Source organism: Anser brachyrhynchus (assembly GCF_964034855.1).
Source record: "Anser brachyrhynchus genome assembly, chromosome: 5".
Lineage (NCBI taxonomy): Eukaryota > Metazoa > Chordata > Aves > Anseriformes > Anatidae > Anser > Anser brachyrhynchus.
In genome coordinates, this window is record NC_137699.1 from 41,687,614 (window position 1) to 41,707,811 (window position 20,198).

Consider the following 20,198-nt stretch of genomic DNA (forward strand, 5'->3'; position numbering starts at 1 on the left):
GGTTTGTGTGATTACACTAAAAACAGTAGCAACCAGTAGAACACAAACAACTCCTCTTGGACTCCAGCAGCTTTCTTGATGATGGGGTGATTATCACCCAAACACTGGCAAACGTGACAGCACAAGAGGTAGGATTTTTAAATAAACCTTGGCAAGCTATACTGTGCTCTATTATGCCTCATTGGTCCTGCTCCCTGTTAATGCCCCACTTCTCCCTGATATACACTTCATCTGTTAGTCCTAGTGGCATACTGTGCATTACACCATGCTTCATCCAATACTTGCAGACTTTTATGTTCCTCCTCTTTTCCTCTTGGCCCATATGGACAGATTTTGCTCTTTAATCTTTCTCCATGCATTGGTTGTTTAAGCTTCATGATAATTCTTTCTACTTTCTCTGAACACCTTCCAACTGGCAATATATCTGCCGTAACGAAGTGTTCAGAACTGAATGTAACATCACAGATGGCTCTTATCAGACATTCATACAAAATTATTACCTGACTGTTCTCCAAGGTACTAAAACTGGATATGTAGCCAAAATGCAACATTGGCCTGTTCTGCACTGCAAATTCATTTACTAATTATCACTCAGTCCAAGCCTAAAACTTTTCTTGTATTTTAGATTATTTCCTCTGTTACTTTATTAGCTGCATTTTTGCAATCTGATTTTTATTATTATAATTCTATCACCTATTTAGATTTCTATTTTTTTAATACTTGGCAATTGTCCTTCATTCTTCTCTAATAGTCACAATGCTTCCAACCTTACCTCAAAATTGATAATTGTAACAGATTATTTTTAATGCTGACATTGCAAAATTTACTAGGCGCTTTCCATAAGCTTCCTAGCTTGCTGATATCCATCATGTAATCTTTCAGAAGTGGACCACAATGACCACAAACAGGCTTCCACTGGTTAGCCTGCATACTTATTCTGAAGATGAGGTTCTGAACTGGAACCTTAGAAGGTTTTGGAGGAACCTTCACCTAGCTAACTCATAAACCTCTGTGTGTGGGGCTAGAAACCTTTTCTTCTTTCCCCCAGTTTAGGTGACCATTTATCTCTCCCTCTCACATTCATATGATCTTTCTCTTGCTTGCTCTTGCTCTCTCCCCCATTCCTCTTTGCTTTCACTTTTTCCTCCTTCTAAAACGTACCTTCATAAGAACCATCCATGATGCTAACACTGTTCTCTGGAACAAGAAATGGTGATTCCTCAAAGACTTCTTTCACCTGAAGAAAGAAATAATGATTCACTGCCTTGGTCTGAAGAGTCTTGTTCTGCTCTGACAGTGACAGAAAGTTTTCTTTTTCGCAGCAGTAGAAAGTAAGACAGGAGTGTGTGGTAGACAAAATTCTTCCTCTTCCAGTAAAAGGGCCAGTAAAGAAAGAAACAAGTATCCTAGGTCTGTCTCCCTATGCCTCCTATCCACATCAAAGCAAAAGGATTTCAGAACTATATAAGAAAGCATGAAACTCACAGACTTTACAGACTGTCACGGGATTAATCAGTTTTCATAGCTGAAATTTGCTGATGGTAAACAGACTGGAGGACTGAAGCATGAAAGATGAAACAGGGAGAGCAATACTATTGCACCAAGAGACCTTAGTATTACCTCTAAAAGTAGAGCCTGAGCCTTCTCCTCTGACAGGAGACGCAGTCCAGCTGTGGCTTTTAACACTACTGGGGTCTTCTTCCAGAGATGAGGAGGCACAGCATCTATGGCCATGTCCAGCAATCTTTTGACAGTTTCAGCACCCTATAAGGAAAAAGAAGTTGTTTTACTTACAGTTTCCTCCTACAGGCCATCAGAAAATGACCCTCCCAATTCCCCCTCAAAACTAGTAAAACCAGTATTCAGTAGTAGAAAATATCTCACCCACAACCAAAAGAAGCATAAAAACTGTGCTAGGCATCTCAAACAAGGAGAGGAATATCCGCATTTTAAGGTCATATATATATTGAGAGATGGAATTGAATTAATTTGTGGAAAGTATTTCTTGAGAGAATGGAGGGAGGCAAGGGAACCGAGTATCCGACAAACCTAGACTTCTTGCAGTATGATGAAACTAAATGGTGCAATTACTGACTGAAGCTGCAAAAGTCAGGGGGAATGTCTGTACATTTCAGTAAATGCAATATAAGAATTCCAAGTGAGCCCACAGAAAGTAGTTTAATTATAATGACAGCTGTAGAGAGGTTACCACATGAGGCACAGGCATCACTACTGGCCTCCTAATTAGTTACACTGCTCTAATAATTACAGTTTGGCATTAGCAATAAACACCGTCCTGTGAAATTTCTAGAAGTGTCTTTTGGGGAAGATATTTCTCCTCTCCTACCCAATAAACAAGACAATTTAGTGAAATCATGGGAGATCTCATCAAAATTAAAAAAAAAAAAATCTAAAAGCCATTCACTCTTTCCCAACATTTTGCACTCAAATTCCCGCAGCACTGAATGCAGCTAAGAAAACTGAGAAACCTGCAGCTCTCCCTAAGCTAACCCCCAGCTCTGAGACTGCTAAAGCACACAAGGGACAGGATCTAATCTATCACTTCCCTGACACCTCCTTTAGCTTGTGAAAGAGCTTGCTGTCAGCACAGGGAATCTGGAAAATGGCAACTTAGTTCAGGACTGGCCCTGTGTATCACAGCAGGATTCTTTTAGCTCTTTTTGCCTTGCTGGTCATTTCTGACTTCTGATCCAACGGAGTGGCCTGGAACACGTGTATTGAATTCACAACCATTCACATTTGAAAATAAAGAGGGCTGCACCTAACTTAAATTTCTTACTACAATTCTAAATTAATATACTAATTAAGACATCTGATTGTGGAAGATGGAACTGTCCAGCTGTGTTTTGAAAAGTTCCACACATGAACAAGAAATTGAAAGTCCTAAGGCAGTAGAACAGTAACTGCCCATAGCAAAATCATTATTCAGCTAAAATGGTGGTCAAATACCTGAACTGATCATGAATGAATTGAGTCCTACATATCACTGTGCAATGGCTTCCAAGATAACAGCTAAGAATCAAAACAAACAAATTAGTGAAAGTCTGGTGACAAGGGCAGAGAATACACTTTGAAAATATTAAGGCCTGACTTAACCAGCTAATTGCATTTTGACTCTTACCCTTCTGCCTAACTGCTTAACAAAAAATAACTTCTGTAAATACGACTATATACACAAAAAGTTAAACATTTTCAGCAGTCAGAGAAAATAATCCTATTTGCTAGTCAGTGTAACAAGACTAAAAATGAAAAACCCAACAGTACTAACCTCTCAAAGAAATCAAAACAAGATATGCCCCTTTTGAAAAGTGACTAGCACTGAAAACCTCAGCCAAAAGTAAAAACTGAGAAAATTATTAGTATATGAGACAGGAATATATGTTTACTTTTATTTGGGGTAGCTACAGGGGAAATAAATACTGAAAATGGATGCTGCTAGAACCAAAAATAACTATCTCTTTGAAATTCTCAAAGGCATACAGTCTAGTTAGATCTAGCATTTAAGCAATTAATCAAGTCATCATTCCACTGATGAAATATGTAAAGTAACAGCTCCCATTTCACTGTTTAAGAAATGATTCACAGAAGTAGAGCAATAGATTTAGAGAGACAGCAGAGAGACCTTTACACTTTTTCTTGACTCCCAGCAATTACAATTAGCAATATTTGAACTGCTTGATAGAGTCCAGCTGATGTTAGTAGAAGCAAGATCAGCTCACAGGGATTGAGGGAGAGCCTTACCTTTTCAGGCTGATCAGCATAGGCAGAAAGGCCTGGCTTCACAGACTCAAAGATCTCTCCTTCCAGCTCTGGAAGGTTTTCTGCACAAATGAAACATTACACAAAGCAGTCAACAACTCAAATCTTTTTCTTTAACTTAGTTGTCTTCAACATTGGTAAAGTGACTATCCTTGATTTCCCTTTGCAAATGCTATTTCCTTCCCAAAACAAACACTGCTCCTTCATTTCACAAACATATCTAACAGAACACTACCCTTATATCTTCCACATTCACGATCAATTTATTATGAACACATTGTTATAATTAGAAGTTATAATTCTATGTTAACACATTGTTCTAATTAGAATGTTGCCCAGAGAAATTGTGAATGCCCCATCCCTGGAAGTGTTTAAGGCCAGGTTGGATGGGGCTTTGAGTAACCTGGTCTAGTGGAAGGTGTCCTGCCGGTGGCAGGGGGTTGGAACTAGATGGTCTTCTAAGGTCCCTTCTAAACCTTCTAAAACCCTTCTATAATTCTATGGTAAGTATGTTCATTTTGCTATAATTTCTGGTTCACAAATGCAATGTAGTATGACTATTGCCTAATCCTAATGAAATTTCTTTCCCTTTCTGTCTCCAAGCTAATTGTGAAATATTAATTCTTATTAAGGCACATACAATCAGCTCCTGACTATCCTGAAGTGATTCATCCAGCTCACAAACACAGGGACAGCTGAACAGAGCTGACTGGCCTCAGGCATTTGGCTGCAAAGCCAAACAAACGTGACCATTGCTCCCAGAGCAGCTTGGGTCTACAAGCTATCCCCGAGTACTGTGTACAACAAGTCAGGGTGAGTCCCTGAGAGCTGGACATTGTACCAGCCTTTCCCAGCTAACACTGAACTCATGTGAAGCCACACAGGTACTACGTGTGGCCCTGAAGGGCTTGTTGGCAGTCTCACCACTAGCCTTTAACCACTGCAAATTCGCTGACTCACTGTCCCCAAGCTAATTCATCCTCTTGTGGGCTGCTACACGTGCAGCCAGCTTGAGTACCTCTGCACCCTTGGTGGTTATAGCTCTTTAATTTAATGATTTTAATTTGCTATAAAATATGACATATACAGATATGTAAAATTTAAGTATTCCTTGATATAATTCAAGGTGCAGACTGACACAGGGTCTTACCTGGGCTCTTCTGCACAAAGGTGTAAATATGAATCCGTGTTCCAGTGCTTCCTGCGTCAAACATTATGCCATAAAAAGTGTTGGCCTTTGCATTTATAGGGCACACATTAGGTGGAAAGAGATCCTGGAACCACATCACTCTGTTTGAATGGGAAAGAACAAAGGAAAAAGAAGAAAACACCAGTGCTAGAAGGATGGAGAGTCTGGAAGATGCCATCCTGCCAGATCCACTTGAGGCAGTCAAGCATGGATCAGCAATCATAGAGCTGGAGTAGTTCCTGTAAAGAAAAAAAAAAGGAACAAAAATTACCAAGAGCCCTCTCCTAACAAAGTCTGTAGAAAAAGTTCTGTCTGTACACGTATATTTTGGAAAGAAAAATGCTTTTCAGCACCTCATCCAACAGATGTTACTTACTGTATTTTGGTGCTACAACTGCATGTAAGTGATTTGTTCTTTCAGAGAAAAGGTTTCTCCACTTCCCAAATGCAGAAGAGTCAAAGTCATCCCCCCACCTCATATTTCTAGTTCTCACTTTACTTATACAATTTTTCAACTTAGCTTGAAGGTTCTTAATATTTACGGCCCCCAGAAACTCCAAAAAGCCCAAACGTTATCTGAACAGAAATATCATGAAAGAAAAGCTCAGGGCAGAACCCCTTTGCCCTAATATTTACACGCATGAGACGCCGTGGCAGAACACAAGTGTTATTCAGACAAACAAAGAGAATTTCATCTCAGGCTATGAACAGCTGCTGAGAGAGATCAGTGCATGGAGCGAGGGCATATCCTTCCAGCAGCATCCTGGTCCCCAGGAAAAGCCTGTGCTGCACAAGAGGGACTGATCTGCGATGTGCACCTCGGCTCTGCATCTCAGTATTTTTCACACTTCTCATTTCTGCCTTCATTTTGTTTATTCATTGTCTTCTTCTGACACAGTTTTCATTCTCAGAATTAGAAAACAACAACCTAACTCACATTGATGCCTGGACCAGTTGCCCTGAACACCCAGGTTACTTAGATAGCTTTTAACATCAGCTTCTAGTAAGGTGCATGACACAATACTGGATATCCAGGTACAACAACTATTCCTCCTTTCTGTTAACATGCAACTCTTTGCATATACTTTTACTAGGAAATGCTAACAAAGGAAAGACATGGGCACAAAAACGATAGGGCTCATCATTCACCCAGTTAAACAGGGGGGTTTGCACATTAGCAGCAGAAATGAGCACACGGCCAGATGCCCCACCTTGTGCCATATCACCTGCACTGACATCCACCCAGAGCGTTCAGCACACAGAGGGTGCAATCAGCCCATCAGACATGGGCTTACCCCTCCACTTGCCCACAGCGCTGAATATTCTACCTCATAAGCCTGTTCATCTGCTTCTAGTCCTAACATTCAATTATCTTTTAGTGATCTGTTCGGCCCCGCTATGTTCATTCTCTCAACATCTTTCTTTCCAACCTCTATCGTATAATTATCCATTCCTAATCCTAACCTCTCTCCTTTCCTTTCTGTGTGAATTTTATGTAACCTCTGTTTCCATACACCTTTCACCCCTGCCCAGAGAACTTCACTTACCCTTCCCTCCCAAGTCAGCCCTTATACAACTTCCATTATTTCAACCCTTCACCTTTGTCCCTAATTACAGCAAAATGAGATTAACTTTTACCCATTCTCACTAAACACGCCACACTGGGTCATTCTGTGAGTGCCTTTCTAACTCAGTCAAGCGTTCAGCTATCTCTGGAGCAAAGAAAACGCCCAGCCCGTTGCAGAAGGGTAACCTTGCTTATCTTCTGTGACCTTTAGTTGAGTCCTCCCTTTCCTAGCAGAGGCACAGAGGCATGTGCAGGAGCACCGACTCTCGATTCACTCTGCCTTACAAACACATTGTGAGAAGTGATTTTATCATTCCACAAACATGCAGCAGCCCTGGCCATCAACTGCAACTGGTCATAGTTTCCAAAGCATTTGCATTTTATGCAGTAATAACTAAGAAGTTAGTTCCAACCTGTAAAAACTTTAACTGCTGTCCTGAACAGAGTTCATGGAAAGTGCTGAGCTGTTTGGCAGCTTCATAGCTAGGGATTTGACTACGATGCAGCTGGAATTACCCACATTTGCTACATCACAGTAAGGAGGTCTGCTGAAAATCCAAGAAGCTGCATCACTTAACAGAACATGAAGCTGCGTGAACGAGTACTACCTTAGCTGGTCAGGAGAGTTGTTGTTATGCAATATAAGTATTTTGTTTATTGAACAATCACAAATAAAACCTGAGCACCTGCCTTAAGAACAAACTCCAGAGTCTTGTTACAGACAGCACGTGACACTTACATAAGCCTCACAATCTCAGTTGATCCCAAAATATCCAACCAACTGCCATCATTAACACAAGCTTTTCTTGCCAGATATCCTAATAGATGAGTCTTAGTCTCCCTAAACTCTAAATTCACTAAAATTAACTTCTGCATCCCTTCTCAGCCATCCACCACCATTTCACACTTCCCATTCTCTACTTCTCCCCTGAATTCATCTTTCTTTCCACCTTTATCCACCCAAGTACAAAAACAGCAAACAACAATAACAAACAAACAAAAAAACAAACCTTAAGGTCCCCTCTCTCACTAAGAATGAAAAAAGTACATTGGGCCTCTTCGATGAGAGTTTCAGGCCACTTACTAAAGAGCATTAGCAAACCAGTGCCCACAAGAAGCATGAGTGTAGAAAAGGAGAGTAAGAAGTCAGGGACGGCAGAGGGAAATGGGCAGAGTACAACAAAAACGGCAATGGAAAATGTGAAAAGAGAAGGTCAGAAGAAAGAAGAGAGGAAAAATTTTAGGGTGGAGGTAGACAAGAGGTAGAGATTAGTTACTGCGAAAGAAGAGTACTATTTCCAAGAAAGTTTCTCTCAAAAAAATATAAAATCCTAGCTGCTATCAGAATACAACAGGAGGGATGAAACGAAGAACAGAGAGGAGAATACAGGCTAACAGTGATATGAGGGCAAGTTCATTAATACCAGCAGACAGCTCAGTGGGTAAAACAGATGGATTATCATCAACAGGCTCTGACTGCCGCCCACATCGAGGAGCAGCAATAATCACTGTCGGCAGTAAACACGTTAGGCACGCACCTGGAGCTGGACGAAGGCAGCAACAGCTACTCCTGCTCAGATATCCTACTGAGAGCCGCTTCGGAGCGCCGAGGCCGCGCCTGCCCCTCTTCCCCTCGCCTTGGCTTTCAGCTAGGAGGAGCGGACTGCGTTATCAGGCGGATCGGGAGGGCACGGAGGCACATAAAACCGCAGGCAAATCGCTTTACACGAACTTGAGCTTATCGTTACTCAACACCGGCAGCGAAACGCTCCGGTAGGCGCACGGGGCGCGCTTCAAGAAGTTGAAAGTTAACCGAGCGCGGCGGGTGGTAAAACATTTACACGGCCCGCGCGGGGACAGCGCTGACGGGACTCCGGCGGCGCCGGGCAGACGCGTTACGGGTTCCACGGGTCAGAAACGCTCATCGCCAGCACGCGCAGGTGTGCCCGTCACGACTTCAGGGACTACACGGCGAAGTTAAAGCACTGCCCGTATAAAGACGTGCGGCTTTAAAGATCCCCAAATGCTCGGGTGCTGCACAGCGACGAGACTGCCAGAGGCAAGACGCCTAAACCCAAGCTCCTTAACCAAGAGAAGTGGCAGCGGTGCCGTAACAGTAACAAACCACCTCAAGACCGCACGCCGCGACCCGGTGCGGCCACCACACCCCACCCCAGTAACGATGCCGGCTGCCCCCCTCCCTGCAGCACCCCGCAGCGGGGACGAGCCCCCTGAGGGCAGGGCAGGGCAGTACCGGGGGCACGGGCTCCCCCCGCCAGCCAGCGGCAGCCGCCCGCCGTTACCTGCCCGCCCCGGGCCGTTGGGAGCGGGCGCGGTTGCCGCGGCAACGCGGCACTGTCACCCCCCCCCCGGTCCCCCCCCGCCCTGCCGGGGGCTCACCGCTCGCTCGGGGCGCCGGGGGCGCCACATCCCGCCGGCGGCGGCGCGCGCGTCACGCCGTCGCGCGAGTAGGGCGTCACGGGCCGGTCGCCGCGGCAACGAGGCCGCGGGGGTAGGAGCTAAGATGGCGGCCGGGCGGCCGGCGCCGAGCCCGAGCGGCTCGTCCTGCTCCCGAGCCTCGGCTGCGGCGGCCGGGGAGCGGGAGGAGGAGGCGGCCGCCGCCGCCGGGGCGTTGCCGTGGGAGGTTCGGCTGGCGGCCGCCGAGGCGTCCCGGGCTGAATGCCGCGCGGCGTCCCGCCTGCTGGCCAGGAGCAACGCGGAGCTGCTGTGGCGGCAGCGGCGCCTGGGGAAGGAGGCGATGGCCGCGCAGGGCGGCCTGGCCAGGCAGGGCCAGGAGAAGGCGCAGGAGGTGCGGGAGGGCGAGCCCCTCGGCGGGGCCCTGCCCGCTCAGCCCCCGGGCACCGGGCGCGTAACGCTGTGAGGAGAGGCTGAAGCGCTCCCGCGGCTTGAGGAAGAGGCAGCTGAGGGGCTCCTGCCGTCTTCAGCCTCCTGGAGGAGGGCTTAGAGGAAATAAAACCCAAAAAAGTTTAAAAAAAAGGGCTTAGAGGAAACAAACCCCAAATCTGCTCAGAGTGCAGTGAAAAAAGCGCTACGCTGGTGACCTCTATCGCAGGCTGTTGCACTTGAATCCTGTGCCTGCTTTTCTAAAGCCAAGTACCAAGCAAAAAAGAGCAAACCCTTTCTTCAGTTATAATAAGAAACCAAAAATAAATATTTATTTTAAATGCCCTGTTAAATTTTATTTAAATGCCCTGTTTATTGAATAAGAAGACACAAATCTCTGATCCCCAGGACATTGGTGGGATTCAATGACAGGAGACGATATTCTTGCTCACAGTCCATGGTTTTCTTTCTTCCTGCATCCATCATGGAAGCCCTTATTCAATCCCTTTTCCAGTTGCCTGATATTTTCTTTTTTCCCCTTTTCTGAACTGCTTCTCTTAATACTGTACCACTATCCAAAATGATAAGGAAGAAAGCCCTTTGTCCGGATAGTTTTAATTCTTTATTAGACTTGCAGATCTCTTCATATCTGCTACAGGTATTTTTACAGTTTAGGCTTGCATTATCTCCCATGCTTAACGCAAATCACGAGTGGTTGTTTCACTCCCCAATTTTAAAGGTGGTTTAATTGGCCTGAACACTGCAAGTGAGGGACCCTGCTTTTCTTTCTGGCGTCTTCTCATAATTTAAGTTGAAGAGAAGAATACAACTAGGTTACTGTTCTCTCTCCCCCGCCCTTCCCCCAGTTATTGTTTCTTAATTTCTGTTTTCGCAGATCGAGAAACTGAGGAAGGAGCTGGTTGATTTGAAACAGCAAGCACAAGAAGAGAACAAGAAACTGGTGAATGAGCTTTTTGTCCTCAGAACAGTGGGATCCTCTGGGCAGGCTGAACAGTAGTTTTGATTTTAGTGTGAGGAACAAGCTAGGACAGCAAACTGTTGCAGGTTTTGGTACAAGAATCGTGCATGAAAAAAGAACTTGAAAAAACAGTGCTGATGTGGGAGTTATCCCATGACTCTCTAGTATTATTCCAGATAGTAGGAATATTTTATAGCATCTGAAATAGTAATAGGAACCAGCTGGGTAATGGTGAGGCCAGAGAGACAGCACAAATGTTTCATTTTTACTAAGCTAACCAATAACTAATTTTAATTCTTTTATAGTTATCCTTCATTCATTGCTGTTGAACCAAAAAATCTTAAAAAGAACAAAGAAAATTATTATTTGTTAATCTGTCTTAAATAAGTAACAGACCTGTGCTCATATCCACTTCAAGCCAGTATAATAACCCATGAAGAAGACTCCACAAGGAACTGTCTCCCATCCTTAGATTATAAAGAGCAAAATAGGATATAAACAATGTTATAGATGTTGCTTTAAAGTAACCATTCATTTCTAGGCTTTTTATTTCACTGGAGAGTAGCTTTTATTGAGTTTGCAGCATTTCTTCTAATGCTGAATTCCTTGTGGTTTTTAAAACACTGCAGCTCAGTGTAATTTCAGACGTTCAGTCCTGCGTGCTCTGTGTTTTATATGACAACATTTAGTGATTGACTTCCCTCATTTTGCTTACTTCTTATTGATTATTTCCGATTTGCAGGCAGACTATTATGCCCAAAAAATAAAAGAACTGGAAGAGAAATTTCATAAAAAAGTTGGAGAAATTGGCCAAATTCAATCAGAACTGAAATTAATAAAGGAATTTCGCGGGGAGAAAGCGGCTATGGAGAAAGAACTGGAAGATGTAAGTTTGTCATAAACACAGGTTTGCAATACTTAATTAAAAAGCAGCCTTTCTGTCTGCATGGCAACCCAGAGTTTGGGAGTGGAGGAGAAAAGACATGGCTGACCTACTGTTTTTTTTTTTTCCTTTAAGCACAGTTTACATAGCCTGAGCAAAAGCACAAGGTTTATAAAATGCAAGTTCTGTAGCCAGAACTCACTTCTGTAATGGGCCAATGCTGTTGGTTTGTTTTTACATTTTTATTTATTTTAAACAAAATTTACATAGAATCATACAAACATGGATGGACTAGAGGATTTAGTACACACTTTGGATCTATAATATGCTTTTTAAATAGTGGTATTAACTGTAAAATGTTTCAGCTTTGATAACAAGCATCTCAGCTGGGTGATGGCATGAAAAAGGTGCCTCAAGCAACGTAAGTGTCTCAGTGATTCAGCTTGCCTGAGTTTTTTTTCAACTACAAGAAGTGTCTTGGAAACAAAACAAATGCTTGCTCAACAGCATTTAGATTATTAATATATATCTGCTTTTAAGCTAAGACACTAACTACAGTTAGTCATGCATTTTTCAAAGGACGCTTGAGGTGTTGGATTTTGAATGAGCTTGATGACTGAATGAATAGACAAGGTAAAGTAGATTTCTAAAACCAAGCGTTAAACAAAGTGATGGAGCATGTGTGAATGACTGTCAGTGATGTGAAAATACAGGCAAAGGTGAGCTTTGAAGAAGAAGCAAAACAGTAATAAAAGTCAGATTAAGTGAATTTTAGAGATTGTGTGAAGATTTGATGAAGACTGGGTAGTGCCAGGAAAGACTACCAAGTACCTCCTTGAAGAATTGCATACACTTAGTTATAAGGCTTAAATTAATTTCCATTTTTACAGAGATTTAATTTTTTATCACAGTTAAAAAAGAGTATGAAGATCTCAGACAGGAGACATCAGGAAGCGCTTGTGAGACTGGAGAAGAGGTTCCTTGAAGAGAAGGTAAAGGCTGACAGGCAATTAAACTTTTATTAGAAAAAAATGATTTCTCCCACTGACTACTCTGGCTTCTATAATTCTGACAGTTCTTTACTCAGCATTTTACAGATTCCTACATCAACAAAAGTATGATGACTGGGTTGGAAGCTAGGGGCAGCTTTTTAAAGAAGGACATGGGATGTCAGGATCCCAGAGAGGCCTTATTCTCCAATTCTGTCAGGAATGTCAGTGCCCTTGGGTTCATTCAAATTATTATTATTTCTTTTTTCTTTGCAAGAAGTTGCATGAGCTGAAAACTGGAGATGATTTTAGAATTTACAGTGTATTAGGTTTTAACTTCTGTACCACAGTTCTTGTGCAAAATTTAAACAGGCTTTTCTCCCTTTCAGAAAAGACTGGAAGAAGATGCTGAGAAGAAGCTGGTAATGATGACAGAGACTGCCCAGCGTGAGGCTGTTTTGTACGAAACACTTGCTTTTCATGTTTTCTGTTTTACTAACCCATTTTAATGGTGTGTTTTAAAGAACTAGTTGCCCATCTTACTGTGTGGCCTTTGAAAGGCAAAATCAGTTATGACCTAAGCTGTTTGCTCTGTTTTAAATGTCAAGATGATGGCAGCACTTACACTTGCTGGGTGTAGGGTCTAGGGGAGATCTGGAGGTAATAATCACAATCACACTACTTTTTTCTCATTCTCCCAGTCCAAATGTAGGACTAGAGATAAAGCTAAGAAAACTTTGTACAGACCCATGAGGATTTTACAGCTTAAGTCTGAAATTAGAACACTGAAATATTGATTTTCATGTAAAAAACACGAAAGGTTGTGATTAAAGCTCTTGGATTTTATTTCCCTTTGTCCAGGCAGCTGAACAGCACTGGGAGAGAGGTGTTTAAGGAGAACATTCGTCTTCGTGGTGCTTTCTCTTACAATCTGAAAGAGAATATGGAATTGCAGAAAACGAAACAGAAGTTAGAGGAGGACAAAACTCTTCTGTTACTGGAGAAGGTTTCTGCTCTGGTTTTAATTCTGTTTCATTTCCCCCCAGGAAGGGGTCCCTGAAGTTCTGGAAATAGATGTATGTGTACTGAGACTAATTTCTCCGTAGTCAGATCCCTCTGCAGCTATTGAGTTTCAGAGTTGTCTGAAGAAAGCTCTTATTCTCTCTTAATTACGGAGGAGAAATAAGGAAGGATTTCCTATGATAGCCCACTGAGAATAGGTCTCTATGTAGTGTACACTACATGCCAAGCCTTCTTTATCTGGCTTCTCCTGTAAACAAAAACCTGACCCCAGAGAAGTATTCTCTCTCTGGTGTGACAGTGCCAGCATGTTTTACTACATTGTCAGTGCTGGTGAAAAAGGAAACCTCCAGATTTGGTGTGAGTAAACAAAAGCCCAAAAAATTTCATCTTACCCTTTTAGGAAACCAGCGAGGGTTTGATTCGAAAAAAGATCCGACAGATCAACCATCAGAAAGCACAGATTAGAGATCTGCAGTGTAAAGTGGAAAGACTGGAGATGGCCTTATCTCACATGACCAGAGAATTTGAGACAGAGACTGAAAAAACACAGCATCAAGCACTGATAGAAAACCAGGCAAGCATGGTGGAGATCAAGAAACTGCAGCAACTACTAGAAATGAAGGACCAGGAGATGAATCGAGTGAAGAAACTAGCCCGGAATATCTTAAATGAGAGGACTGAGGTGGAAAGGTTCTTCCTAGATGCTCTGGAACATGTGAAGCAGGAGATCATAGCCAGTAGAAAGCACTATTATGAAAAAGCACGGGCTGCCTATTACAGAAAAATGATGGAGGCATGTGCAGGGACCGAAGAATTTCCCAAAGTCAAAACATTCAAAGGCAACATAAACAGCACAAACAGTGTGTATAGAGACCTAGAGGAAGCAGAGAAATGCTACTGGTATTTTAACTTAAAAAAACCAATCTCTATCTTTCTAGCACACCTTAAAAAAAAAAGAAACCTGTGTGATGATATTGTCTAGATTTGGAATGTTTGTGGAGACTGCTTTAGTGAGAATAACTGTATGAGGTCAATTAGTAAGGCCTTTGTGGGCATCTAATCTCGCTTTTTGATCATTATTTCTGTGGATGAAATTCAAGATAAGCTCAGAAGAGTACTTTTCATATTCTGCCATGTGCTGTGGAATTACATGTGGAATTTCAGTATAAATGCATTTCTGTAGTTTCTTTTTTTTATATTTATTGTAGCATCTCTGTTTTTTGGGGGTTGTATAGGCATTGTTCTTCTGGCATTGCTCTTTTGCTTTTCATTCACTCCAATGACCTGAAAACATTGGAGCCTAAAAATTACAATTAACATCTTAGGAGCTCTTTACTGTGCTGCTGATCATTTTAACAGGAGCAACCACTAGATGGCAAATAGTCTTTATTCAAGGCTGTCCATATGCCAGAAGCCTCTGCTTTGCATTGTGATTTCAAAGGATGTTTTCCTCAAGCTTCACAATTAATCTAAAAATTAAGCTGTTACATGAAATATACAGTGACATATCATAGCCAAGATCATATGCAGTACAGTACCAATTGACAGGATTACATTTCAAAATTAATAAACCAAAATCTGATTTATAAGTGTAAGTCTCTCAGAATTTGCATTAGGGTGCACCTTAGTTTAAACTGTGGCTACACATGCCACAGTGGCCAGTTTTATGGGTAACTAACCTGCTAGCAATCTGCACCTACAAACTGCAGCAGTATCCATAGATTTTAAGACATAGAGCTTAAAGTCCAGCATAGCTGCAGTTTGCATGTCTTTGGTGAGAGATCAGAATTATACTACTCCCAAATAAAAAGCTTAGTATTCATCAGCCATTGGTTAACTCGGTGACATGTAATCAATTGGAATGCCCCATTCAGGTTGCCTTATCTCAAAAATGACAAAAAAGAAACACCGAGAAATCAAAAATCAGATGTGAAAGTATTTACAGGACGCTTCCCCGTGTAGGGAAAAGAAAGGGGAGGGGACAAGACTGGAATTGAGAATATATATTTAGCTTCTTATGTTTGAACAGTGAAAGAAGCAAGGGAAGGGAAATGTGCTTGAAATGAATATGTTTATGTCTAGTTTAGAGAGCCATATGTTTAGAAGTTGGAAAGACAGTACGGATTTATTTTCTGAATTTACATGCTATGAATAGCTGAACAAGAGCAATGCAGAGATAGAGTTTCAAGCCCTTTTTACACATAGCGAGTCCATGAGAAATGTGCCTTTTCTCCTAATGCATTGATCTTTTCTGTGTTTTTCAGGAATAAAGTACAGTTTGAAAAAGTGGATATCAGTGAGTTGACATGGGAACAAAAAGAACGTGTTCTGAGATTACTTTTTGCCAAAATGAATGGTGCAAATCCATGGTAATACTCTGTGTCTTCAGTAGGGGAGTTCAGAGCTTTCACTGTTACTAAAGCTTGGCTGATAAACCCCAGAGTAAGGGATTCCAGGAGGCTCTGCATCTAGCGTAAGAGTCTAGCTGTGTGGCTTGGTGTGAAATACTGTAGCCTTATGAGAAAGGTGATTTATACAAATTTCGGACAGGCACCAGACTATACTGCTAGATCTTTGTGCGTAGTATCAAAAGAAAAGCAAGTGGAAATAAACTTTTGATAGTACTGAGGAAGACAGAATTATTTTTGCTCAGTGCAGTGGGATTAATTTTGTTCAGTCATTAATGAAATCCTATCCATTTTTATCAGACAAGTAGATAATGCATGTTGTGACAATACCACTCCCCACATATATTTCCTTTTAATAAGAAAACCATAAAGCAATCTGCCCAGTATTACAAAATACAAATATCCACAACCACATTATTGAAAGGGTACTTACCATATGGCTGGTTGCAGTCATCATAAGAAACCTGGGAGCATGATTTAAAAAATGTCTAAAATATGGTTTACACTGGAAATTCAGAAGTCAAGCTGCATTAAATACATTATAAACTGTTAACAGAATTTTTGATGGAATGCATGTAAGAGTGCCCACAGAAAAATCAAAAATGTTACAAATTTGTATATAGTTTGAGAGCAAAACAGGGTGGAATACCATCTTCTCTATGTTATCTTTTAAAATCTTTTAAATTAAATTTAAATTTTATTACATTAATAGAGTTTAACAAATTGGGTTAAAGTTATAACAGCAAGAATAAGAAATGTATAATTAAATGATTAATCCATTAGCTTTTATGGTCCCAGTTTAACTCCTTTTATCAGTATTTGCCAACATACAAAAACACACGTAAAGCTGTATGGTAGGTGTGCTTGAGGACTGGGATACAAATACTTCATTTTGATTTATGATTAAAAGCATTGTTTTGTTGTTAATTTCAAAGATTTCTATTATAAAATATATTTTGTGTGTGCATTCTAAGTGAGATACTATTCTAATAATATTCTAGGATAAGAGGTTAGAAGTTTTCTTCCACATGTTGTTATTACCTGTTATTTGGAAACATAACATGATATTTACCAATAATTCAATAATTTGTCTACGTGTGCTGACAGCCTTTCTTCCTCTAAAAAAAATTTACACACAGTTCTGATATATCTATTAACAGAATAAATCAGGCCACTGGGAATCAGGAAGGAAATGGACTATCAACTAATATTTTGGTCAGTCTTTGATATCTTCACACTGATAGAAAGGATTATTTAGACCTTTGCTTAATATCAAGCAATAGTCACCCCTGTATTTGTAAAGATAGAGGTGAACTAAACGGCAGAAACAGCGCACAGCAGCACTGACCTCTGCCTATGCAATTTCTGCTTGAGTGCTCCTCATTTACTTTTAGTTGTAATGATTTTTCCATAAAATACAAAACTCAGTAGCAAACTGAACTCGTGTTCAATTCATAGTGCTGATTTCAGAGAGTGTACTGCAATAGCTCAAGTGTCCTGGCATTTCTTGCTTGCTGTTTGATGTAGGAAACCAGGAGTTTGGTGTGGGATTAGAAACCTGGCTGAGCATACATCACCCCTAGATGAGGATAACTTTGTTCATTTCTTCCTTACAGGAAACACAGCAGAGTTCTGGCTACTTCAGCTCCAGCTCCTGCTGATGCTAAAGAAGAAAGTAAAGTTGGGTAAGATGCTAAATTATACTATACTATTTAACAACTCATCAGTGGAAAGCTGTACCAGCAGTGAGATGAAGCAGGTACATCATCAGTGATCATCTGCAGCTTGATCTAAAAAGGCCTTTCATTAACTAAAAGGCAGATACAAGTTGTATTTCTAGTACATTTAAAATAATCTGATTTAAAAATGTTGGAAATGCAGATAATCAGAAAAGCTATTTGCACGCAAGTGAAAGGCTCCTACAAATTTCTAGAACACAGGTGTGGGGAAAATGCAGGGATACTCCTGCAATTCTTCAGACAGCAGGTAAGCTTGATGATAAAGACTGATGTTATAAAAGTTGGATTTTAGAATTTCTAAAGGAAAGAGATAGTGTGTTTTAGTAAGGCAACAGAAAAGTCAGAATAGCAATGCTGATTAGGAAGAAGAATGAAGGTGATTTGAAAGTGAATGACTGTAGACAATATTAGAGGCTATTATTTAATATTCCTTTCCCTGGTGTATGAAAGGATGCCAATGTGTTAATGGTGATTTACCTTGAATATTTTACCTTTGCAGCACAGAAAATATTTCTTCCAACCTAATATTTGTTACACAGCAAGCTGAATTATCAGAGTCATCATCTTCTGCGGTAATCCTTCCACGTATTCAGATGTTAACAGAGTAAGGCAGCTGTACACTTTACGTGAACAAGAACAACATCCACAGCAATTACTGACTCATCTGCACTTTTCATTGTGGAAGTCACCTTGTGAGCAAAGCTGCAATTCTAAATCTTCCATCTGTTAATGCTGCTGCTTTGACTACAAATTTAAAATTCATCTGAAATACAACACTTTTCCTCCTCCTTAAAATAAAGATCTTATTCTTTCAAAAGCCAGGAGCTAGGATGACCCTATACATATCACTAAAGTGGTTAGAACTCTGTGTAGGTGTTGCTGTAATTTGATTGAGATACTTTTCCAGTTAGCAATAAAGTTGTGTATATGAAGTTTAAGAGCTTTTGTGATCAAGTGGTAAGTACCTGGAAATAGAAACAAGGCATTCCTTGAAATGCTGTATGAAAATATTGGTGCAGAAGAAGTCCTTGAAATACTATAAAAGGAAGATGTATACACTGATTACAGGAAACACAGACCAGCCTCTGTGAAGGGGAACAAAGTCACTGTAACACCTATAGAATATCTTACCAAGGAACAGTCATTTTCTGCAGAAATGTATTAGCAAATTTTTTTAATTCACAATCAAATTGCAAGGTGAGAATTTCCTTCGAGTATAGCAGAAGAAAAAGTGAGATACAAACATAAGAGTAACTGCTGTGGATCCACTAAATACATAACTGTCACTTACAAGGAATCTTAATCTGAAGGCAGGATACAAAGTCTTCACATTCAAGTTGTTTAATTAGAACAAGTAATGATTACAATCATTAGAATAATATTATTTTTCCATGAGTACTTGAATGAGCTCCCTGCAGATCCCTCATGGCTGCATCATCTTCCAGGATGCAAGAATAAAAGTAGAGGCTCTCCAGCTCCAAATGCACATATTCTTAAGAACAGGGTATATACCAAGACTTACCCTTCTCTTGTAATGGGACCTGCAGTCCCTAGGGAACGTGAGTGTGTTTGAGCAAATGTCACAAGGTGTCAATCAATCACAAGAAATACAGCTATAGTCAGGAAAAGAAACAAAACAGGCCTGGCTGTTTTGTGATTAAAACATGTTCTCTCTTCCTACTGACCTGTCTACTTTTCTTACCACCCAGACTCACACGATCCTGTGATTCAAGACATACAAACATGTTTCTGCTTCCACAGTTTCATTATCTTACAGGACCTGTAGGCACATTTCTGTTAGCACAGTAAAAAGGCACCAACCAACTTCTAGGTATAACGGAATTGACAGCAAGCTGGAGAATACAATCTGCACGCACAACAGGAACAGAAGTTTTTGAGCTGTCAGAGGCACAGTGAAGATCACTGTCCCATACAGGAATTTCTTTCATCCTCAGACAAGCAATCAAATATGCTTTCCTGAAAAATGCTTAGAAAGCCATTTCTGAAGTGTTTTGGAAACTGCTCAACAGATGAAAGACTGACGTTTTCAACTCCCAAACTTGCTGTCTTCGTTGTATGTAGAAGTCATTTCCATGAGACATCCAAGATGCCCCAGTTATATCACTCGAACTGAGTACTCAGCTGAGTAAGGTTAGCTCAAAATCTTAACATGTAAGAAAGTGGTAAAGAAAACTGCTACAAGATGTAGCCAGTACTGAGTCACTAAGGCTAAAGATACTGCAGTGGAAAGCAGAGTAGTGTTCAAGTTCAGAGGGTCTAGAAAGAAACACAAGTTAAGGCTCATCTGTCTTCCCTTTCAATTAGATTTTTTTCCTCTGTGACAGGTTATTGAAAAAAATTGTGTTCAGCTAGCCAAAAAACAGACAGCAACAGAAAACCCAGACTGTGCATTACATGAGCCTGCCTGATCTAGACAGAAAAAAAGGCCCATAGAAAATGGAGCTTTCTGTTTCCCAAGGAAATGATGACCGTCAGGACAAAGCTGGAAAGTGCAACATGGAAGGAGAAGGGAACCAAGGTCAGCATCTGTGAAGGCTGATTTAGTTCCCCATAGTTGGCATAACCACAGCAGGCTTGGTAACAGTGGCATCTTCCTCTTTCCATTGAGAAATGATTGTTTTCAGCTGTGTGTAGAACTGCACTCCCTGGGGGAAAGGAGAGACACAAGGGTCAGATGTTTGGCCTTAGGAATTCTTCAGATCTGCACCACAGATGTAACAAGCAGTTTTTGCTCTGTCTGCAAAGGTTTGAGTTTTCCTCCGTGGGATCAATTCTT

General features: G+C 41.1%; 3 protein-coding genes across 5 annotated transcripts in view; 1 reads left to right on the forward strand and 2 right to left on the reverse strand.

The window, feature by feature from the left end:
- ENTPD5 (ectonucleoside triphosphate diphosphohydrolase 5 (inactive)) overlaps positions 1 to 9,074 on the reverse strand; it is a 21,602-nt gene extending 12,528 nt beyond the window's left edge. The window contains exons 1-6 of one of the 3 annotated variants that reach the window (XM_080595495.1): positions 8,937 to 9,074; positions 8,075 to 8,185; positions 4,931 to 5,208; positions 3,763 to 3,842; positions 1,621 to 1,764; positions 1,162 to 1,237 (exon numbers count right to left, since the gene is read on the reverse strand). In XM_080595495.1, the coding sequence (XP_080451621.1) occupies positions 1,162 to 1,237; positions 1,621 to 1,764; positions 3,763 to 3,842; positions 4,931 to 5,192 (562 nt within the window). In that variant the 5' untranslated portion in view covers positions 5,193 to 5,208; positions 8,075 to 8,185; positions 8,937 to 9,074. Of the gene's footprint in view, positions 1 to 1,161; positions 1,238 to 1,620; positions 1,765 to 3,762; positions 3,843 to 4,930; positions 5,209 to 8,074; positions 8,849 to 8,936 lie in introns of those variants that run through there. The other 2 variants (XM_080595494.1, XM_080595493.1) reach the window with 2 other exon arrangements.
- Positions 9,061 to 19,215, forward strand: BBOF1 (basal body orientation factor 1; the record flags this gene model as incomplete). Its single annotated transcript, XM_080595489.1, has 10 exons — positions 9,061 to 9,345; positions 10,276 to 10,341; positions 11,102 to 11,245; positions 12,154 to 12,234; positions 12,621 to 12,691; positions 13,093 to 13,237; positions 13,655 to 14,154; positions 15,519 to 15,623; positions 17,279 to 17,347; positions 17,901 to 19,215. 10 exons carry the CDS (start codon positions 9,061 to 9,063, stop codon positions 18,007 to 18,009), a joined length of 1,575 nt encoding a protein of 524 aa, XP_080451615.1. The 3' UTR covers positions 18,010 to 19,215.
- The window catches only part of ALDH6A1 (aldehyde dehydrogenase 6 family member A1), a 10,189-nt gene continuing 8,549 nt past the window's right edge, over positions 18,559 to 20,198 (reverse strand). The window contains exon 12 of the mRNA XM_080595488.1: positions 18,559 to 20,067. Coding sequence (XP_080451614.1) covers positions 19,963 to 20,067 — 105 coding nt within the window. The 3' untranslated portion in view covers positions 18,559 to 19,962. The remainder of the gene's footprint in view (positions 20,068 to 20,198) is intronic.